The sequence below is a fragment of the Taeniopygia guttata genome, chromosome 14, assembly GCF_048771995.1.
Source record: "Taeniopygia guttata chromosome 14, bTaeGut7.mat, whole genome shotgun sequence".
In the NCBI taxonomy this organism is placed as follows: Eukaryota; Metazoa; Chordata; class Aves; order Passeriformes; family Estrildidae; genus Taeniopygia; species Taeniopygia guttata.
Genome location: NC_133039.1, coordinates 4,864,532 through 4,886,435, shown reverse-complemented (window position 1 = coordinate 4,886,435; position 21,904 = coordinate 4,864,532). Strand labels below are relative to the sequence as shown.

At 54.9% G+C, this 21,904-nt stretch overlaps 2 protein-coding genes across 6 annotated transcripts in view; one reads left to right on the top strand and one right to left on the bottom strand.

Moving 5' to 3' along the window:
* The window catches only part of TNRC18 (trinucleotide repeat containing 18), a 56,385-nt gene extending 42,287 nt beyond the window's left edge, over nucleotides 1-14,098 (top strand). For 4 of the 5 annotated variants that reach the window (XM_030284863.4, XM_030284865.4, XM_041719147.2 and 1 more), the window contains 13 exons: nucleotides 1,120-1,359; nucleotides 3,283-3,725; nucleotides 4,510-4,674; nucleotides 5,431-5,572; nucleotides 5,922-6,039; nucleotides 6,316-6,391; nucleotides 6,747-6,855; nucleotides 7,778-7,894; nucleotides 8,167-8,331; nucleotides 8,880-10,186; nucleotides 10,486-10,722; nucleotides 11,188-11,262; nucleotides 11,825-14,098. In XM_030284863.4, the coding sequence (XP_030140723.4) occupies nucleotides 1,120-1,359; nucleotides 3,283-3,725; nucleotides 4,510-4,674; nucleotides 5,431-5,572; nucleotides 5,922-6,039; nucleotides 6,316-6,391; nucleotides 6,747-6,855; nucleotides 7,778-7,894; nucleotides 8,167-8,331; nucleotides 8,880-10,186; nucleotides 10,486-10,722; nucleotides 11,188-11,262; nucleotides 11,825-12,031 (3,401 nt within the window). In that variant the 3' untranslated portion in view covers nucleotides 12,032-14,098. The remainder of the gene's footprint in view (nucleotides 1-1,119; nucleotides 1,360-3,282; nucleotides 3,726-4,509; nucleotides 4,675-5,430; nucleotides 5,573-5,921; nucleotides 6,040-6,315; nucleotides 6,392-6,746; nucleotides 6,856-7,777; nucleotides 7,895-8,166; nucleotides 8,332-8,879; nucleotides 10,187-10,485; nucleotides 10,723-11,187; nucleotides 11,263-11,824) is intronic. The other variant, XM_030284864.4, reaches the window with a different exon arrangement.
* Nucleotides 14,099-14,812: 714 nt separating this feature from the next.
* Nucleotides 14,813-21,851, bottom strand: SLC29A4 (solute carrier family 29 member 4). The gene is made up of 11 exons (XM_030284867.4): nucleotides 21,645-21,851; nucleotides 19,558-19,726; nucleotides 18,788-18,919; nucleotides 18,571-18,684; nucleotides 18,361-18,489; nucleotides 17,845-17,919; nucleotides 17,217-17,482; nucleotides 16,993-17,128; nucleotides 16,297-16,484; nucleotides 15,803-16,043; nucleotides 14,813-15,729 (listed from the first exon to the last, which is right to left on the bottom strand). Exons 2-11 carry the CDS (start codon nucleotides 19,715-19,717, stop codon nucleotides 15,587-15,589), a joined length of 1,584 nt encoding a protein of 527 aa, XP_030140727.4. The 5' UTR covers nucleotides 19,718-19,726; nucleotides 21,645-21,851; the 3' UTR covers nucleotides 14,813-15,586.
* Nucleotides 21,852-21,904: the final 53 nt, after the last annotated feature.

Here is a 21,904-nt window from a genome sequence, read left to right as displayed (position 1 = left end):
CTCAATGATCCTACTTAAACCCTCAATTTCAAGTGAAATGAAATATCTTTTCCAGACCCACTTTTCAGAGTTAACTGTATATATTTTTATAGATCTGTGTGCTCATATATGTGTGTGTATAAGTGTGTGTGTGTGTGTGATATATGTGCATTTGTGAAGTGGCTTGCTCACCAGCACTCACTGGATGAGATGCTGTTAAAATTAATTGCCTCTGAGCTGCTGACAGACTCTTGGGAAGCGCTGAAGGGAGGGAGAGGTGCCACTCTCGGAGCATCTACCCCAAAATACCTGCTGTGTACACACCCTAGAGGAAACCCTCAGCCCACTGCTCTGCAGGTGTCAGCTGAGGCAGGCAGTGAGGCTGATTTCTTTGCCAGAATTAGATTTTGGCTGTGGGCAGCTCTTCCTGCCTGCTCTGAGCTGGGGCTTCCCTGTCCTGAGCTGTAGAGAGGGAAATGAAAGGCATGGAGAGAGTCCTGAGGCAGAGGGTTCAAACACTGCTCCTTGTCTCCAACACTACCTACACTCTCCTCCCTTATGCATTCCAGATCCATTGCTTTCGAATTATTATTTCTCCTCCCCTCTTTGCATTTTTGCTTCCTGCCCCTTCTCCTCCCTGTGTTCCCCTTGCCTCCTGCCAAGGCACAGGCTGCTCTCTGGTATTCCCCTTCCATGCTGATCTCTGGTTCTGATTACACTAATGGATTTCGTTATGGAGGAAGTTTGGTGGGCGGGAGGGGAATCCCACAGCTCCCAGGTTGGGATTTTCAAAGGAATTAAGCTTTTAATTCCTCCTGAAAGCTGTAGGGAAGGGGTGCCTGGCATCCTTTTCAAATCTGCCAACACCCTGCTCTTCCCTCCCTTGCCCTGAGTGGGTTGTCTTTGTTGTACCCTGTATTGCTGTGTCCTTCCAGGGTGGTGGCAGGCAGGGTGACACCGGCTCTATGGCTGCAAGGACACGTGTGTGCCCATGGCCAGCATCTTGTGGCTCAGTCCTGGGTGGCTCAGAGCCACTTTGTTGGGCACAGGGCAGCAGGAGAGTTGCAGTTCGGGTTGGGAATGTGGCTGGTGCACAACTCCGTGAGATTCGTAATGGGCTCCCTGTTTTCTGCGTGCCAGATTCCAGCTCGGAGGAGGAGGAGGATGATGACGATGAGGAAGAGGAGGAAGCAGAGGACTATGGCACGGATGGCACAGACAGGCTGTCGTCACCTGCCCTGGATGAGAGTGGCCTGGGCCTTCTGGCCAGGTTTGCTGCCAGCGCCATGCCCAGCCCCATCGTTCCCCCTCCGCTGTCCATCATCCAGCTGGAGGCCAAGCAGAAGGCGAAGAAGAAGGAGGAGCGGCAGAGCCTGATGGGTGAGATCCCTGGTGTGGGGTGGTGCTGTGGGGGCAAGGTGGAAGGTTTGGGAGGTCCCAGCTGTGCTGCAAGAGAGCACGTTGTGTACCCAGATACTGAGCTGCCCTTTCTTTGCTTTGGCAGCTTGGTCCTGATGCTGAAGGTGGAGAAAGTGGCTGATAGGGAAACAAAAGCCAGTCACAGACATGGCAGGTTAGCAGCTGCAGCTGTGGCTTCCCTAGGGACAGCTGTGGCTTTGTTAAAGTTTCCTCTTTTCCTACTTGGCAAATTCTCAAAAAGACATGCTGCAAAGGCAAGCAGTGGGATGCTGCATCCCCTTGGACAGAGTGCAGAAGGCAGTGAAATGCTGTTAAATTTTAGGGAAGGAAGCATGTGCTAAATGCAGCTGATCTTGGATACCCAAGGGAAGCACAGACACCCAAGCAGAAGAAAAGCTCTTTCCATCAGCTCATCCCATCAGATTCCTTATAGAAGCCAGCCAGAGAGACTTGAAACAAACATTCCTTCCGCTGCTCATGTGTTTGTAGTGCCAGAATCTGGGTTTCTGCCCTGCCTCTGTCTCAGTTTCAATGTGTTGGGAGTTTAATTTCTTCCCCTCCCCATGCCCTGCTGCACAAGAGCCCATTGGTGACATTGTTCCTGGTCAGACAGATCTATATGGGTTCCATTTATAAATTCTCTATTAATATTTATTAAGTGATAATGGAATTTATAGCATGCTTCAGAATGGAAAATGATGTCTCCTCAGGAGCCTGGCTTGTTTTAGCACTGTTTCCATGCTATATTAGGCTTTTGCCAACTTGTTCCAACAGCCTCTGCTAAGAATTTATTGTCTTGTAATCTGCCCTCCTTGAAACTGGAAGCATCTAGAAATTACCTCATGCAGTACTGAGAGAGAAAGAGTGTTTTAATTTCCAATGGGTTTTTCATTTTGAGCTTTGCCAGCTTTGTTTTTGACACGCTGGCTCTTTTTTGTCTCCATGCTGGGGCTGTCTCAGGGGAAGAGGATTGGGTAGAAGATGAGAGCAGTTTCCTGCAGACTGAATTTACCCAGGAGAGTGAGTGTATTTGAGAGAAGGACCTAGAGAAGATGCTCTCCTTGCTTGTGCCACGTGTATTTTCATTTTCCCATGTGAAAGTTGTTTGCCTACCTCCTGCCTGTGTTGCTGGGTGTGTAGGTGCTGCCTAAGTTTCTCTTCTGCCCCTGGAAACATGATCTTGCTTTCCTTTATCAGGGTCAGGGGAACACAGTGAAGGTGGGGAACATCTTGGCATTATTACAGTATTTCAGGCCTCTGGGTACTGCTGTGCTCATGGTGCTGAGCAGAGGCCAGTGTGAGGGGAATTCCATTTGCCACAGACAAAAGATCCTTTACCTCTCTTGACTTTAAAGCGACTCCTTGAGCCAGTTAAAAGATCTGCAGTGTCTGTTAGCCAATGGGAAAAAATAAGCTTGAAATTTGGGTTTATTCCATTTGTTAAAAGACATTGTTCTCCTGAAACAAAGGTGAAACTGGAGAGGGCTCCCACCAGGAAGAAGGAGGGATCAGCTTGGGGTTTATGCTTCATTTCAGCTGAGCAGCTCCTTTTTGAGGAGGGACACGTTAAAGTATCTTTTCAGAGCGTCCCTGCAGGGTTTTGCTTGTGGGAGAAGGGAGAAAATGGAGGCAGGGAACACACTGAACCACACTGCCTGAATTGTTTGGCTCTGGAGCAGGGCAGGCTTACTTCCAGGGAATTTGCACTGTGTTTTATGGGTCAGAAATGGAGGTCTGAGAGATGTGGGCATTGGAAAGGGGAACAAGCAAGAGCTCTATTGTACAGGCACAGCATCTTCCATGGAGCCCAAAAGTTTCCAGCAGGATGTGTCCCCTCTTTGCTCAGCCAGGGCTTTGACTGATGGTTAAATCCTTTGCACCTAGGGACAGAGTTTGAGTACACTGACTCGGAGAGTGAGATCAAGATCAGGAAGAAATCTCCTTCAGGGCTGCTGCGCGGGAAGAAGGGGCCGCTGGAGCCCAGCAGCATCCCGCCGAGCCAGGCCCCCAGCAGCCTTGACGCCGGGTCTGGGAGCGCTGACAAGGCCAAGCTGGGCTCTGAGAAAGGCCGCAAGCTGAAGAAATTTAAATCCCCTAAGGACCTGAGCTTTGAGTTTGGGCTGGAGGCCAGCGATGATGACCTGTGGAACCGGCGCCGCAGCGAGCGGATCTTCCTGCACGACGCCACCACGTCCTCGGCCATGCTGACATCCACGGCGCCTGCCAGCTCCACCCCTGTCTCCAAACCGGGGCGCTGTGGCAAGGGGGCCCCCATGAGCCCCAAAAAAGAGGGCAGCAAGGGGAAGGAGAGGAAGGAGCTAAGCAAGGTGAGGAACGTGCTGGCCAGATTGGTGTTGGGGTGCTTGGGAGCTGAGGGTGAAGGGAGGGCGATTAACTCCACTAAGGCAGAGGAGAGTTGAGCCCTGTCTCAGCAGTTGTTTGGCTGCCCCTTGTCACCCCATGTACACCTGGAGGCTCTGTCAGACTTGGATCTGACTTGCAGGGAGTAAAAGCTGTGTTTGAATGGGACTGGTTACTTCTGTCACCCTCTATGTCCCAAATCCATTCTGTTTGGGTGGTCAGAGCCGATGATCCTGCATTCAAACAGATCCTGTGAGATCTCTCTCCCACTCTGTGCAAGAGGTTATCCTCTTGCAGACTTGTGGCACCCAGACTGGCCTTTAAGGCTGTTCCCATTTTCCATGGTGACTTCTGAGGTCTGTCCCTGGCTGGGGATGACAGTGGTCTCTGGGTTAGTGGCTTTTCATCTAAGCTGAGTGCTTGGCTCCCTCTGGCTCCAGTTCAGTTCATATGGGAAGAGCACTGATGGGGAGAGTTAGACAAGTTATTTGTGACATGAGGCCAGCTGGGATCTTCTTGGAGCTCTTTGGAGGAAGATTTGATGGGCAGGAGTTGCTCTCCAGTGTAATGAAAAGCTGTGTGAAGCCAGAAAGCAGAGATGTAGGATGTGATATGGGCAGTGAACTAACTGCTGGCTAAACATAATCCTACCTGTGCATAGCCTGCCTTGTTCCACCTTTTCCTTTTCTTTGGACCCCGATCTTTACCAATCTTCTCTTTAATGATGGAAGTGTTTGGTTTTATTTTTAGCAGCGGAAGAAGGGTAAAGAAACACCCTGCTGCTCCTCCTCCTCATCCATGTCTCCCCCTGGCATACCCAGCTCCCCCTCTGATGTTCGGGTCAGCCTGGCAAGTGCCCTGGGCTCCACCAAGAAGAGCAAAGCTAAGGTGAAAGCCAAGGAGGTGAAAAAAGAGGTGAGGGGCTGGTTCTAGTGTGGCTGGCAGAACTTCTGGACTGTTGCAGTTTAAGGGAGGGCAAACAGAGGTGCAGGTTTTGCTGGTTACAGGCAAAGGGCTGGTTTGAGCAGCCTAAAATCCAGAGGAGACTCTTTGATAGTCCCTGCTGCTACCATCTGCAGTTCGTTTGCCTTCATCCCCCAAATTAGTGAGCAAGCAGGATTTTCTCTCAGGCTGCCACGAGGTGGAAGGAAAGCTTGCATGGACAGCAAGGACCAAGGAGATGGTGATGGAGTAGCCTTGCTCAGCACTAGGTCACTGCTGGTTCCTGCTCCACTGCATCTCATAACACACATTGCTGTCTTCTCACATGATTTCTATGTCATGCTTATTATGGTCTGTGTGTACAGCAAGGAACATATCATGGAGACTGGAGAAGAAATAGGAACAGAGCTTGGTGCCTGTTCAGTGAAGGCAGAGGCTCAGGGGCACTGTGGTGAATGCAGAGCAAAACTGTAGCTCCACAGCATCTCTCCCAACCTGCAAGAGTGAGCATGTGGGGAATAGCTTTTAGTCAGCTGCTGGTAATGCTTGGGGATAAAGGCAGCAAAAAGTCTGGGTACACCCACCTAACTGTTTGTGAGATGAACATTTCTGAGGCTGGAGACAGGTTTGTCCTGATATCCTCAGGTTATTTTTTTGCTGGAGGGAGGTGAGATGGGATCAGATGTTTCCTGTGGTGATGCAGCTGATGTGCTGCTTGCTGTCCTGCAGAACCGAGGGAAAGGAGGAGCTGTCAGCAAGCTCATGGAGAGCATGGCAGCAGAGGAGGATTTTGAACCCAACCAAGACAGCAGCTTCTCAGAGGATGAGAACATCCCACTGAGCATGCTGGTTGAGAGGCCACCCACACCAGGTAAGGGCAGGATTTTACAGGTAGAGAAGCTGGGCAGGTTTCCCAGGGCTGCTCAGAGGACAACTGTGCTGCTTTCATGCGTTCCTCATCCAAAGGCAGGAGTCTTTGAGGTGGAGATGCCAGTTTTTCTGTCAATTCAATAAAAACTAAGCCTGATCAGCATGGCTCACTGTGACATCTAGTTGAAGCCCAGTCTCTCTATCAGTTGCCCTATTTTCATTTACTGGTATGTTATTGTTACCAAGAGAGGGGACTGTGATGCTGGGAATATGAAGTTTCCTTCTCCCCTCTCTGTCCCTTTCCCATGTGTGGTGCTCTCTAACTCCCATCTTGCTCCAACACCTCACAGCTCCCCGCTCCTGCATCATTGACAAGGATGAGCTGAAGGATGGCCTGCGTGTCCTCATCCCCATGGATGACAAGCTGCTCTATGCTGGGCATGTCAAGACAGTGCATTCACCAGACATGTGAGTTGAGGGGCTGCCATGTCCACCTGGGATCTGCCAGAAAATGGGGACGTAGCTGCTGCACTGATCAGTTTGGGGGTTGTGTAGAGCTGACTGCTTAGAGGCTGACAGTGTCTGGCAGGGAGGGAAGGAGAGTTCACTCTGGTTTATCAGCACTGAGGGAAATCCAGTTATCTCTCATTCAGTGCTCTCACATCCTCTCCCATCAGAGGGAGGCATTACCTGGTGGGGGTGGTGACTCCCATGTGTATGTCTGACCCAGCCTTTGTGTTTCAGATACCGGGTGGTGGTGGAGGGCGAGAGGGGAAACCGGCCCCACATTTACTGCCTGGAGCAGCTCCTGCAGGAAGCGGTATGTGCTGCCAAAGGCTCCTGTCCTCCGTGCCCTTGGCCTGTTCTGGGGTGGGGGGAGGCTAGCTGGGAGCTCTCTCCTCCTCCAGCTGCAGGGGTGTCCTGGTCCTGCCCCCATGATCAGTGTGGGCAGAACTCCCCTTGGTGCGCTCACTCCCCGCTGGCAGCAGGCACTAGTCCTGTATTCCAGCAGGGATGATCCTTCCTTCCTCCTGTGAGCGCACAGGAGGCCGTTCCCCAGCAGGGAAGCTGTCCCTTGCCTTCTCCAGAGCTGCTTTGCTTCCTGCCAGGTGTAGTGGGATGGTCTGTGCCGGTGCCAGGGTGGTCAGTAATGGCCTTCCTCTTGTCCTGAGCAGATCATCGATGTGAAACCCCCTTCAGTGCGGTTCCTGCCCGAGGGCACGAGGATTGCAGCCTACTGGAGCCAGCAGTACCGCTGCCTCTACCCGGGGACAGTTGTCCGAGGTAAGGCCGCCCTGGCTGCTGCGTGCCTGGGATGTCTCAGCCCTGTGTGTCCTCAGGGACGTCAGCCTTGTCTGGGGAAGGCCTGATCTCTGCTGTGAGTGTCCTGGAGGTCAGAGCCTGGCCTGTTCTGTCCTCCAGGTCATGCCTCTCTCATTAATGATGCAGATTTAGTAACATCCTGCAGGTTCAGGAAGAGGGTTGAGCAATATAGGAGCTTAAAAGTATCAAGGACATTTAATACATTTCAGAAAGTCAGAATTTATTCCAGGTATCAATTATTTCTGAGGCTGTGGAGATTTCTAAGTCACCTGGACACTCACAACTTTGCTCTGACACAAAACTCTCCAGTCTGATCCCATTAAAAAGTTAATGAATGGCTCTGGACAATTCTCTCATGGCTGGTCTTGTTTTTTGGGGTCTTGGTCATACCACATGTGTTAAAGGGAATACTCACTTGTAATGTATGAACCAGTAATGCTGATGCAAGAAGAGAGGGTGAGAACACAGCTTATTTCTCTTGGAGAAAGTGAAAAGCAGCAGCTTATGATGGCTGAGAGTAGTTACGAAATGCTGGTTAAAAAAAAAAAGATATTTCAGTGAAAGGAGAAAAGTGAATTTCTGCAAGAATAAAGGGAAACAGTGGAGAGAGGTGGGAAGTCAAACTGGAATGGCTGTTAATGTTCTGAAGCAGTGCTGTTGATGGGGAATTTCACACTGAGTGGGCTGGTTTAGTGTTATCAGGGACTTTCCATTGTAGAGTGAGCCTTCTGTGCCCTCCCTGCACAGCCTAGGAAAGGTGAAGTGGGATGCTTTGCAGCAGGTGCAGCACCCCTATCTTTTCCCAGTGTCTCCACTTCCTTTACAAGGGGTTTGTACTCTGATGTTTGTTCCTAATCCCATCTTCTTCTCCCCCATCCCACAGGAACCCTGGATCTGGAGGAAGATGGTGATCTCATCACAGTAGAGTTCGATGACGGGGACACGGGACGCATCCCACTGTCTCACATTCGGCTTCTCCCACCTGACTACAAGATCCAGTGTGAGTCTTGCTGTTGAGTTTTTTGCAATACTCCTCCCACTCTGATGTATATGGAGTTTTGGGGTGCTTTCCTCAAACTCTGGGACAAGTTCACAGACTCAGTCACAAAGATTGCACCATCAATTACAGAGCACAGTGTTGGGGTGGGATATCACCCATAAGGAAAAAGGCCCAGTCCCTATTGCAGATGTGGTTGGGATACTTTCACTGTATCACATCTCTGTTTTGTGTGTTACTTGACTGCATTTGAACATCTCTTTGACCTGTTCCAGGTGCTGAGCCTTCCCCTGCCCTGCTGGTGCCCAGCACCAAGCGCCGTAGCCGTAAATCCAGCAAAGACACTGGAGAAGGAAAAGAGGGAGCTGCACTGGGGTCAGAGGAGCCTGTGTCAAAGGGCAAAGGACGAGGGAGAAAGCCAAGTGTCAAGGCCAAAGCTGGTAAGTTGCCACACTGCCAGACCTGGAGCTGAGGGAATCTTTGCGCTGTTCCCCACTGTTCTCCCCAAGTCAGAGCTGTTGCTTGGAGCAGGATTTGGATGAGGATGGATGCATTGCTTGAGTGCAAAACACCCATGCATCTCACTCTGCTGTGGCTACAGTTTACAGGAGGCTGGCTTGGATGCTGGCCTGTGCTGTGACAGCCTCCTTCTGTCAGTCAGGGATGTGGAGCTGAGTCCCTTTTTCAGCTAAGCATCTCTGCAGCCATCAATAGGGCCAGAGGTGCAGGAGATTTGTAGTTTGGTTCTCCTGAAGTTGAAGCAGCACCCCTGGGCATTGTCAATCACTTCTCACAAGTACTGGCACCAGGCCAGGCTGTTCGGTGAGCAGTGAGGGCACCCCCTGTGCTCCTTTGGGGGTACCTGAGCAGGCAGGAACAAGCCATGCTTGGCCAGAGACCAGTCAGCGGTGGTGTCTGGTTGTGTCTGAGCAAATAAAGCCCATCTGGAGGGATAACATCATGTCTTTGTGTTTCTTCCCCTCTGCAGAAGAGGCTGCCTTGCCTGAGGAGAAGGATCAGGTGGACTCTTCGCCTGTTACCTCCTCAGTCGCAGAGAAGCCGGCCTGCTTGAGCAAACCAAGCATGAAGGGGTCACGAAAATCCCAACCGCTGCCGACTGGAGGCTCTCCTGCTCCCACAGAGGAAAAGCGGTCAAAAGCCAGCAAAATGAAGATCTCCACAAAGCTGCACAGCCCCCCACAGCCCTCGTACCAGCCTGCTGTGTTCGGCAGCATCCTTGGCACGGAGCCCTACAGCGATCTCCCGGGAACACTGTCGGCCTTTGGCTCCAGTGACGCTTCTGTGTCCAAAGCCAAGGCCAAGAAAGGGCGGCCCACTGAAGAGACACAAGAGTTTGGCACCATGGTCAAGGCTCAGAGGAAGCATGACAACGAAATCCTGATCAAGCTGGACCATGAGGGTGTGATGTCGCCAAAGACAAAGAAGATGAAGGAGGCGATGAGGATGCTGGAGGACTCGAACCTGGCCAGTCGCAGAGATGGGAAGAGTCTCTTGGGGCTGGGCTATTCTGCTGCAGTGAGTGTGGAGGGCAAGCAGAAATCTTCCCGAGCCAAGGTGGCTGAGGGAGACCCTTCCCCTGCCAGCTTTGGAGGAAAGTTTGATGCGTCAGCAGAGAGCCTTGCTGTCTCGAAGGACCAGGAAGAAAAGGCAGCAGGTCCAGCAGGTGTGGAGGAGTCTGAGAGCAACAGCAGTGACAGCAGCTCAGAGTCAGAGGGAGAAGAGGAGGCTGAGAAGAACCAAGGGGAAGCCCAGGACAGCAGCTCAGCCAGCTCAAGAGCATCCACCCCTCTCTCTTCCTCCAACTCCTCCTCTTCTTCCTCTTCTAGCAGCAGCTCCTCTTCATCTTCATCTTCCTCCTCTTCCTCCACCTCATCAACCTCTTCTTCATCAAGCTCCAGCTCTTCTTCCTCCTCCACTACGGATGAAGATTCCTCCTGCAGCTCTGACGACGAAGTAGCTGAGGCCCAGCCGAGTTCCTCGGTGCAGCAAACCCTCCCACCCAAGCAAACCAAGCAGGCAGGGAAATCCCGGGCGTCCTCCCACCCGCAGAGCCAGAAGCAGCCGGCGCAGCAGCCGGTGCAGCAGCCGGCGCAGCAGCCGGCACCGCCGCAGAGCGGCAACAAGAGCCGGCCCAAGAAGCGCGAGGGCATCCACCTGCCCACCACCAAGGAGCTGGCCAAGCGCCAGCGCCTGCCCTCCGTGGAGAACAGGCCCAAGATCGCTGCTTTCCTCCCGGCACGGCAGCTCTGGAAGTGGTTTGGGAAACCCACGCAGGTAAATGCTCCACAGTGCTCGGCACTGGTTTTGCCTTCTGGTGCCTCTTCCCTTTTCTTGGGGTGGTGGAACTGCTGGCGTGGTGTGCCAAGTGTCCAGTGTGCAGGGAGGAGATGGGGGTTGGATTTCACTGTGCTGGGGAAGCCATTGTGTGTGGTGTATCCCTCTGTCCTAGTCCTGTGGGAATACTGTGGCTCTGCCAACAGCAAAAGGATGCATGTGGGACAGGGCAAACAGCGGTGTATAGGGAAAATACGGGTAATCCCTGTCTGACCACCTGCATGATCCTCTCTTGGCAGAGACGAGGAATGAAAGGGAAGGCCAGGAAGCTGTTCTACAAAGCCATCGTGCGGGGCAAGGAGATCATCCGCATCGGAGACTGCGCCGTTTTCCTCTCCGCTGGCCGCCCCAACCTGCCCTACATTGGCCGGATCCAGAGCATGTGGGAATCCTGGGGGAACAACATGGTGGTCCGAGTCAAATGGTTTTATCACCCAGAAGAAACCAACCCTGGGAAGAAACTCAATGAAGGCAAGGTAGGCTGGTCTCCTTTGCTGAGAAGGCTGCAAAGCTCCTTGTTCCCTTTTGTTTCCAACAATGAGGAAAACACCCAAGGCCCAGTTTGTTACTGGTACCCTGGAGGGGGTGGGCCCATTCTTTAATCTTGTGGGGGGCTGCCTGTGGTGTGGGCAAGCCCAGTGTTAGCCTCTTGAAGAAGGGAGGGGTGGGTTTCTTTGTATTAGGAAATAAAGACTTCTGCGCGCATCCAAAAAAAGTGTCAAGAGCCAGATCAAGCTTTTAAAGTGTAAGAAGGATGGGCCTGGTGCTCAGAAACACTTAATTTTGCACGTGTGCAGCTGGTTTACAACAGGATTTATTCTTAGTGGCAGTGGGCAGGGGTTGAAGTTCCACAAGCACATGTGGTGGGCAGGAGGTGATGGCATGGAAAAACGAAGTCACCAGGTTTTCATTTGTGTTTCCTCTTTTCTTCTTGGGTACAGCGCTGGGATCAGAAATCGGGCAGGAGTCTGGCCACAGCTTTGCAGGCATCCAACCAGAGGAAGGACTTTATGGAGGTTGGTGAGACTGAGGGAAGGCTGGGAGGGAATGCTGGGTACCCTGTAACAAGTAAATACTGCTGGGAAATGGCCTCCAAACTTCTATGGCTCTTGCTTCCTGCCTTGGCTGCAAAGTCTGCAGTGCCCAGGACTTAGGATGGATATTTCTGGGAGGGTGGGAGTAGCTGCAGGTGCTGGGTGTGGGGAAGAACAGGGAGCTGGTATCTAGCACCCATCTGTGCATTTGCATCCTTGAAATTAGGATGACAAACTCCTGGCCTCCATATTTTCCTGTACATGTGCTGGGCAGCTGCAGCATTCCCATCAGTGGGAACTGAGTGAAAGCCAGGGCTCAGGTTCAGTGGGCTGGAGGGATTGTCCAGCCATGGACCTCTGCAGATTCCTGGTGTCCCTCCCCTGGGCTGGCTGTTGGGATGAGTGAGATGTTCTTGAGTGTGAGCAGAGTTCTAGCCCATGATGATGAGTGTTTTTCCTACTTACTGAAGATGATGCTGCAAATGCTGTGTGATCTAATGGCTCCTTTTTTTCCCACCTCCTTCCTTCTCTTCCTGTTGTGCAGAGAGCCCTCTACCAGTCCTCTCACGTGGATGAAAATGATGTCCAGACCATCTCACACAAGTGTCTTGTTGTTGGTCTGGATCAATATGAGCAGATGCTGAAGACAAAGAAATACCAAGACAGTGAGGACCTCTACTACCTTGCAGGGACCTACGAGCCCACCACGGGCATGATCTTCAACACCGACGGGGTCCCTGTCATCTGCTGACTGCCCAGGGGACACATGCCACCCCCTGGGAAGGGATGGGACAAACCTGAGGACGTGCCTGTTCAGACGACATGATTGTTTCTTTCAATGCTCATTTCTGTGTCACACTACAGACAGGAGAGCGCGAGAGACGCGAGGAGGAAGGAGAAGGCTGAAGAAAGGGGTCGGGGAAGCAGTTACAGGACTCGAGGAAGATGCCATTGGGGGTGGTGGTGGTGGTGCTTGAACCCTGAGGCTCTTCTGGAAGTGGCTTTAAGTAAGGTGACACTTGACCAACTTCTCCCTTCCTCCTTTTGGTCCAGGAAAGCACATGGGTCTCGTGATCATTTCACCAGCGGGACCCCCCGGCAGGAGGGATCCCTTTTGTGTCATTTCCCCCATCAGTAACTCGGAAGCCGCCCGCGCGTGGAAGGACCTTCTGGCCTTCTGCGTGCGCTCCTCTCCGTCCTTATATTCCCTTTCCTGCTTAGTTTTGCATGACCTTTATAGGAAGGACAGGGTGAAAGAGAAAGGAGATGAGTCTCTCTCAGCGCCTCGTCTCGATCCTCTCAGCGCCTTTTTGCCGTTCCCGTTCCCTGGAGGCTCCTCCGGCAGCGTGTGGAGCACGACAGGGCAGGGCTGGCCCCAGCACAGAGATGGCAGAAGAGAATCCTCTGGCCTGGGAGGAGCCAGGTGGAAGAGGAGCCAACATCCAGTCTGGGATGCTGCCTTCCCACTGCCTTGAACAAACAGTCTGAACCCTCTGCAGCTCTGCACCCCTTCTGCTCTGCAAAGGTGCTGGAAGGAGCAAGCAGGTGGCAAGGGGGGGTGACACGTGGCAAACTGAGACCTCATCTTGGAACGTGCAGTGAAGGGGCAGGAAACGACGGGGAAAAGCTGCTGCTTGGTGCTTGGAGGAGAGAAGATCAGAGGCCAGTGGATTCTGGCATCCCTCGCCCAGCTTTACCGCCATGCCTTGCCTGCCTGAGACGTGGAGCTGCTGGGAAGCCTTGCCCATCGTTTGAAGGGAATGGGGGCAGTGTGTGCACCCGGCTGTGCACAGCCAGAGCCCCACTGCCACCTCGGGCTCAGGGACTGCACCTCCACCACAGAGGGGCTGAGCTCCCCTTGGGCACAGACCCACGGCACCGCCGCTGCTGCTCCAGGTTACACCTGGCCGAGGGAACACTGCAGGAGAACCTGAGGAGAACGATGCACCATCCTTGCACTTAAAACAAAACTCCAAGAGACGCACTGATCTTTGCAACTCCCGACTCGCACTACGGATCGCCGGGACGCGGAGCGGGGCCCGGCTCGGCCCAGGTTCCTTAAGCCAAGGACAGATTGGAAACTCTCCACCCTGGCTGCGTACCAGAGACTGGAGGCCGGGGCTCAGGGGTGAGGGACAGCCCCACAGAGTTAACCCTCATCCTTTTAACAAACCACATGGTGCTGAGCTCATCTCCACCCCGGGCCACCGGCGCCTCGGCACGGCGGACAGTGACAGTTCTAGCCTGTACAGTTTTAATGTACCAAAAGACTCTTTAGCCCTCCTGTATTATAAGTCTTTAAATGGATTCAACTTTTTAATTATAAATATAAATATAAATATATATATATAAATATAAACTTTTTAAAACTGTGAAAAAAATTATGAAATTATAAAAAACAAAAAAAGAAAAAAACCCACAACGGCAGAAATGAACACAGTCTGACGTTTAGAATATTATTTTTTATTTCCTGTTGGATTGTGATTGTAAATGATCTGGGAACAGGCACACCCCCCACGCTCAAAGTGTACTGTACTTCTAGAAGCAAATTGTGTGAGCATATTTTAAAGAGCGAGAGAGAGAGCGCGCGAGAGAGATTTTATGCTAATGTTAAATAGAAAGCACTTAAAACCCGCTGCCTTCTATGGAACACAAGGATATTTCAGACAATCGAGAGGAAAGGAGAGCCAGGTTTTTGTCTTTTTGTTTTGTTTTGTTTATGTTTTGTTTAAAACAATTTTTTTGGCATTCTGTTTGTTGGAAAACTCCGTGTGATCTTTTTTCATAAAAAAAAAAAAATCTAATTGAAAAAAAGCAACCCAACGAAGCATCTTTCTTTGTCTCGCTTGTCCTGACCACAGGGTTTTTCTCCCCTTGGTGGCAATGATGGCTTTTTGGCTCAGCCCCTACCCTGGAGAAAGACACAGCCCAGGTGCCTGGTGGCTTTTTGGGGAGAACCCATGTGTGTGATGTGGTGGCACCGATGGACAGGACTGGACACTGGAGTAGAGTGTCCACACTGCTGGACAGGCCCTGTGGGCTGGAGGTGTGAGTCCTCCCCCTGCCACCATGCTCGGGGCACCATGTGCTGAGGATGAAACGCTGGATTTGCTCTTTTTGGTGTGAGCTGCACTTCCTACAGGCAGGAGCTTGGCATGGCCAGACCCGCCTGTGCTGCGAGGGCCGGGTCGGGGCCAGGCCTGGCACTCGCTGCCTCCTTGGGCTTGATTCCCTGGGAGATGGCACCCACCAGTTGGCACAGTGAGGTACAGCTGGTCCCAAAACGTGGTGTCGGCACTTTCTCCTGATGTTTTCTGCTCCTCTTAGCCTGTTCCCTCTCCTGTGTGCTGCCCACGGCAGTTTGCAGGCTGGCAGGGGTTTGGTGTAACCCAGTGATGTGTTCAACCACCCCAAGTGACAAGGGGCACCCCAAAACCCAACAGGACAGGCAGCAGGCACCACCCTGTGTGTGTTTGCTAGCCCAGCCCATCACCAGCAGTCAAGTGCCAGTGGCACAGCTAAGGACCAGCCATTGTTGCAAAGACATTTAATTATTTAATCAGCTTCACTTACATTCTGTGCAATAAATCTTGAAGCTCAGCAGTGGCCTGCAGGTGGCACTGGCAGTGCTGTAGCCTTGGGACCCCCCCTCTTCCCCTTGCAAAGGAGCAGATTCACAGTGTGGGGTGGGGGGAGGCAAGACCCTGCCTCTGTTGCAGTTAACGGGAGTTAAAACCAGATACAATTTAAAATAAAACTTTTCCCCAACCGTATGATTCACATATTTAGGGAGGGACTGTGATTTCAAGCCATTCCTGTTGGAAACCTGCAGCACCATCAATGGAAGTCAAGACCCACCTTCCCAGAGCCACGGGGGACTGAAGGAGTGTTTCTTTCCTCTCTTGCTCCTCTTCTTCCTCACCAGCCCTCCATCACCCTCCTCCCTAGTGCTGGTCCTATTCCCTTTGGGATTTGGCAGTATTTTCTTCCTCCTGTCAATGGCTTGGTGCAAACAGAAGATCCCCAGCCTTCACTGGAGATTGCTGGTGGGGAAACCCCCAAAAGCAACAAGAACTGTCCCCTGGGGTGGGAGGAGTGTCACCCCAAGCAGTGGCCCTGCGCAGTGCCTGGCTGGGCAGCACAGGCCGTTTGGGAATGCCACAGCCCTGTGCCAACAGGATACCGGTCCCTGTCCGTGCTGGGGTGGCTTTTGGGCTCCAGGCTCCCTCCTTGAGGAGGGACGTGGGGCGCTGGGGACCATGGTGGGAAGCAGGGCCCATCCTGTCCCCATTGCCCACCCCAGGGCTCAGTACCCCGAGGTGAAGGAGCCGTTGGAGGTTTCGGTGTAGAAGCAGCTGCTGTGGGAGGTACTGGTGAGGCTGTAGGCAAAATACGCCACGGCCGAGCCCAGCGTCAAGCCCGTCATGTAGGACACGGTCATGGTGTTCCCTGTGGGGTGGGACGGGGGTGTCAGGGTGCTGTGGCCACACCAGGGGGGATTCCTGGGAGGGCTCAGTCCTACCTGCCAGCTCCCGCTGCTCCGGGCTCACTTTGCCTGCGGCCAGGATCATGGGCACGCTGCCGAAGTAGCCGTTGGTGATGCCCATGAGGAGGGAGAAGATGCAGGGCCAGGCGGGGTGGCCGAAGGTGGGCTGCCCATTGGGGTAGACACACATGATGAAGAGGGGGATGAAGACCACACGGAGGCAGGAGTAAACGAGGAGGTGAGTCCCTCTCCAGTCATAAGGCAGAGCAGCCAGGATCTGCAGCGAGGGGCAGAGACTCTACTGGGGGGATGAGGAGGCTGGGGAGGGTCCTGCTGTGCCCAAAATGGGGCGACAAAGAGATGAGGGAAAGACAACTGCGGTGGGAACCCAACCTTGGCCATGCTGGTGAGCACCAACCTCACACTGGTTAGACCCCCGTGGGTGGAGATGACCCTTGGTGGAGCCAAGTGGCTTAGATGGAGGGCACCAAAGGAGGACAGACCCCCACCGTGCTCTGGCCCTCTCCTACCTTGCCGACAAAGTCCGAGAGGTTGAAGATGGCCATGATGAGGATGGGGAGCCATTCCCCCAGCGTGCAGTTGTGGATCTCCGACTCCAGCCCGGGGAAGAGGCACAGCGTGATGAAGTAGGTCATGGCGATGGAGAGCATGTAGGCCCAGATGAGGCGGGACACGACGTAGCGGTAGAGCAGCATGTCTGTCAGGGCAGCACGGCTCAGCCAGAACTGAGCCCAGCGCCCTTGCAGAGCCTGAGCGCTTTGTCTGACCCCCAGGGCTGCCTTCCAAAGATGAGTTTGCCCCACGGTGATGGGCACATCATTAGGAAAGGGATCATAGAATGGTTTGGGATTTGGGAAGAGACTGTTAAGGACCATCCAGTTCCAACCCCCAGCTGACACCTTACACTATCCCAGGTTGCTGCAAGCCCCGCCCAATTTTGGACACTTTCAGGAATGGGGCAACCACAGTTTCTCTGGGCAGCATGTGCCAGGGCCTCCCCACTCTCACAGGGAAGAATTTCTTGACAATATCCCATCTAATCCTGTCTTCTTTTCAGTTTGAATCCATTTTCCTTTGTCCTGCTATTCCATGCCCTTTTCAAAAGTCCCTCTCCAGCCTTGGGGATGATCCTCCCCCGTAACGCTGGGTCACCAATCATTTATCCCACCCCACGGGAGTGGCTTTCCCCGGAGCCCACCACTCACCTCGGAAGCTGGGCCAGCTTCTCTTGACCTTGGGCCGAGGGACGTCGAAGCGCATGTAGGTGCCACTCCCAGCCAGCTCAGCTTCGGGGCCGGGGCTGCTCCGGGGGGAGCTCAGCTGCCCCTGCTCCCGGTTTTCCTGGATGAGGGGAGAGAGGGGACAGCAGTGCTGAGGTGAAGTGGCCAAGAACCCCAGAGGGCGGCAGGGAAACCCACCCTTGGCTTACGAATCGCACGTCCTCAGAGGTGACGTCGTGGTGGACGCGGTAGCCGGTGCCGGGCTCACCGGCCCCGCGGCTCTCCGGGAGGCCCCTGCGGGAGCAGTCGGTGTAGTAGCGCACAAAGCGGGTGCGCTTCACCAGGAGGTGGAGGATGAAGCACGTCAGCTCCATGCCGATGGAGATGAAGAAGAAGATGACGGTGTTCTCCTTCTCGTCCGACAGCAGCAGCTTGGTGAAGATGCGGCTGAGCGAGATGATGACCCCGGCGGTGCCTGGTGGTGTGGGAGAGCTGTCAGTGTCGGGCCCCACTGAATCCCCGCTCAGGGATCCTCATCATCCCCCACCAGGTGCATGTGATCCTTCCCAGTGTAGAGGAGTCACCAGCAGTGATTTGGGGGTGATAAAGCTCCTGGCAGACATCCCACCTCAGCCTGGCATGGCAGTGCAGGGACTTAGAAACCAGTAAACTCCCTGGTTTGCTGGGGAGCACCCTGGGGTATCCCTGATGTGCTGGCAACCCAGCTGGGCTGTGGTGAGGCCAGTGGGAACCCGAGTGGGGCTCACTGGGGCCCCAGGAGAAGGTGCAAGCCCTCGTGGGGGGCTGTGGACATGCTCAGTGGCTGTGGGTACTTACTCTCGCCCGTCATCACTCCCTGCGTGTAGCGCTTGGGCAGCAGCCCCGTGTAGCCATAGAAGCTGGATTGCTGCACTTCAGGAGAGATGCACAGAGGGGAGAAGGATGGATTATTGCCACAGCCGAAACTCCAGGAAGGGGGAAGAAATCCCAGAGGGAACCCATGAACCCATGTGCTGTGGCAGTTGGGAGATGCTCTTTCCAGCAGCCTCCTTGCTCCAAAAGCAGGAGGACCATTTTCCCCCTCCATGGATGCTCCACTGTGTGCCTGTTCCCACCCAGAGTGGCCACCAGGCGTGGGGGCTTGGCATGCCACCATGGTGGCCCAGACCAGTACACGGTTTGATGCTGATGCCCCTGGCCAGTCCCACAATGCCTGGACAGAGGTGGGTGGGATGGGGCAGGGACCTGAGGGTTGTAGGGATCAGAGCAGGAGGTTGTCCCAGGATGGGACAGGGATGGGGCTGTTTCCCACCCCTACCTGCCATGTCCCAGCCCAGCTGCTGTGCCACATACCTGTGCAGCCAAAGGCCACCACCCCGACAGCCACCAGGTTGATGGCGTAGGCTTGTCTGCGGCTGAACAGCTCCAGCCACACGTCACAGATGCTGACGAAGAGCAGGGGCCCCAGGGCAAAGAGGTAGCCTGTGGGGAGAAGACAGAGGTGGTGGCATGGGCACACAGCATGGGAACAGCACTGCCTGGGGGTACAGGGACCCCACTCACCCACAGAGATCCGGGTGTGCAAGCTCAGCAGCTCCACCAGCGCGTTGTTGAGGATGACGGCCACCAAGGCCACCAGGATGTAGGTGAGGCTCATGTCAAAGACAATAGAGGTCCCTGAAGGTGATGGGGGGACAAGAGTTCAGCTCCCTTGGAAGTAGGATTGAGCTCTCTCCAGGTTTGGGGTGCCAGGGATGTGCTGGAGCTGCTCCAGACCTACCTGGGTATTTATGGTGCAGGTAATCCACATCGGTGATAAAGCTGTTGTAGGGCAGGAGAAATCCCACCCCAGCCAGCAGCATGGCAAAATAAATCCCATGGTATCGATCCTGAGGCTCAGGGTCCTCAGAAACTGCCCCAGAAGAGGAAAGAAAGAGAAACAGACATGACAGTGGCACTGCTGTACCCCGGGACCCACGTCAGACCCCAGCCTTGAGGCAATGAAACAGCCCAGCTCCCTGTAGATGTACAAATAAACAGCCCCAGCTCTGAGAAGTTCCTTCCCTAAATAAAGACATGGAGACCCAGCAGGCAGGAAAACATCTGGGCTTTGGGGGTCTGGTGAATTTTAATTGCAGCTAAACAAGCTGAGAGCCAGGCAGTGCAGGCGACAGCACAAGTCAAGGTGCAGGAAGGGTCAAAGGTGGGTGGAGGTGGACAGGGCTGCCTCAGGATGTGGAGCAGGGCTGGGGTGAATCCCAGGAGTGTCCCTGAGTCCTGCATGGAGAAAGATGAAGCTGCAGGCTGGGGGTGAGCCTGGCAGGAGAACCAGGGCACCAATCCTCAACGCCAGCCTGCAGAGCTGTCATAGGACGTGCTGGTGGCTCACATGGGCACAAAAAGGGATGAAAAAGGGTAGTGGGCTATATTGTGACATTTCAGGCTATTTGTGGCTATTAAACCCATCCCAGGAAGCTCCTAAGAGGGGGAGAAAGCAGCAGGGAACCTGGCTGCTGGCTGTGGGGCAGCTTGGGCTGTGTCCACCCTCACCTGGCTCCATGAAGGTGAGGACAGCCTTGGCCTGGCTGCCCCGCTGCAGCTCATCCTCCTCCAGCTGGTAGCTGTCGAAGCTGAAGCTCATCACCACGTTCCCCTCGGGTGTCACCGCCGGGCTCAGCTCCTTGAAGCGCTCGGCTCCCACCGAGCCCATCCCGCCACCCTGAGGGGGAGGGAGAGCAGTGACAGTGACACCCCCGGGGAGCACAGGTCACCCCGGGTGATGCCAGGGGTCTGCAAGGGACAATGGCACACGTGGGTGGCCCTGAGCCTTCTCCACCCGGCTATATCACAGCATTTCTGATGTTTTTTCCACCTGGAAAGATGATTTCCCTGAGGTGAATGGGATCCACCGACCTTCTGAGCAGAAGTTTGGCTTTGGGGTGCTGAGCAGTGCTCGTGGGGCACCCACAGAAGCCACCCCCGAGGCACAGCCTGGCTCAGCACCTCACTGCCATGCTGCCAAAGACAAACGCCACTGTGATTTCCAAAAGCAATTAGAGAAATTAATGGATGAAATCACTCAGGGAAGATCCCGGCTGCCTCGGGAAGCCCTCGCTCCCTGCAGGCAGCACATTTGCTCTGCTTTCTGCCCTTCTGAACACCTCTGGTGCCTGGCACTGGGGCACAGCTGGGCAGACACATTCCTGCAGCTTTTAGAGAGGGGATGGGATTTGACCCTGCTTTTTTCAGATCTGCTTCTCTGGGGGTCAGAGCCAGTATAGACCTGCCAGAGAGACCCCAGCATCACACCTGAGGGGCTGCACTGAGTGCATCCCAAAATGAGCTCTCCAAATACCCAACATCTTCCAGTGACCCACCAGAGCCATCCAAAACAGGGTTCATCCCTGTGGTTCAACCCCAGGGGGCTGCTCTGAATTCCTTGTCTGTTCCCAGCCCGGCCTCTTGCAGATCTCCCTGACATCCAGGGCGGGTGGTGAAGTGGTGGTGAAAATAATCTCCTCCAAGGCAGTAGGTTGAGTCAGGCAAGGGAGAAAAAAATCAATGACAGTGATTTCTTTGGTCTCCCTGCCAGACATGGCGTTTGCAGGAGCAGAGAGGTTTTCCAGCTGCCAGGACATGTTGGATGCTGGAGGGCTCTGAGGTGTGGGGCAAACGTGGTGCCCACAGACCCTGTCAGTGAGTTCCCAGAGCCCAAAATGCTTCTCTCCTGCAGGGGCAGGTGCACAGGGCAGCACTGCCCCGGTCCCTGGGCTGTGCTGAGGTCCCAGCACTGCTGCGGGGCTGGGATGGGGGTCCCCCTCCCGCACCATGCTGGAGTTCACCCCAACACCCCATCCCAGAGCGCCGCGAGCAGAACAGCCCGGCAGGACACGCTGTTTTGGGGACACCACAGCACCCAGGGGAGCTGCCTGCAATCCCCTTCACCCACACCCTCCTGAGCCTAAAACCCAGCGGGAAGCACCTCCCGGGCTGCCGGAAAGCCTGTGGCAGGGCTTTTCCACAGCAGGGATCCCAGATGGAGAACATCCCAGCTGGAAAAGCCCCGTACGTACTGTGTGTGGCCCAAACTTCCCGGGGCCGGGAGCAGAGCGGGATGCGGGATGCGGGATGCGGGATGCGGGATGCGCGGCGCTGGACCAGCCTCCGGCACTCTCCGCCTCGCTCCCCCGAGCATCCCCGCGCTGCCGTCAACTGGATTTTCTCCTCCCGCTGGATTTACATCCGTCTGCCCCTACGGATTTACACCCTGCCGCCCCTGTGGCCCCAGTGTGGGGGCGTTTCTCCATCGCGGGCAGGGGTGGGAGGTCTCAGCTGCTGCCCCCCGGCTCTGCGGGACCCCCGGGCACCGCAGCCCTCCTGTTAGGGCACAAAAGCCATTTTTGCTCTGGCAAAAGCGTCCCCCGACATCTTGCCAGCGGCGAAGTTGCCATAAACGGGAGGAATTCAGTAACCCACGTCCGCTGTGTGAAAGAAAAGCTCCCGGCCGCGCCCGGAGGATGCTCGGGGGAGCCGGGGGGATGCTCAGCGGGGCCAGGGCGGGCAGGGGCTCGGAGCGGCGGCTTCCCCTCCGTTCCCCCGTTCCCCGGCCGAGCACAACAGGTCGCGGCCGTTCTTACCTCTCTCCGCCGCGGCGGCTCTGCGGCACCGGCGCTGGCCCGCCCCGCTCAGCCCCGGCGGCCGCCGGGCCCCGGCCCCGCCATACCGGAGCGTCCGCCGGGAGGGGACCGGCACCGAGTGCGGCGGCGGCGGCGCGGAGCGGGGGCGGCCCCGGCTGTGCTCTGCCTCCCCCCGGCTCGGGTCTGCCTCCCCCCGGCTCTGCTCTGCCTCCCCCCGGCTCTGCCTCCCGCCCGCCCCCCGCTCCTCCCCCGAGCCCCCC

Excerpts from the sequence above, each read along its gene's own strand:
- SLC29A4 (XM_030284867.4), bottom strand. The coding sequence starts at position 19,717 with ATGGGCTCGGTGGGAGCCGAGCGCTTCAAGGAGCTGAGCCCGGCGGTG. Across the intron at positions 18,685-18,787 it reads CCTGCACCATAAATACCCAG|GGACCTCTATTGTCTTTGAC; the intron begins GTAGGTCTGGAG and ends CATCACCTTCAG. Across the intron at positions 17,129-17,216 it reads CCTCTGAGGACGTGCGATTC|GAAAACCGGGAGCAGGGGCA; the intron begins GTAAGCCAAGGG and ends CCCCTCATCCAG.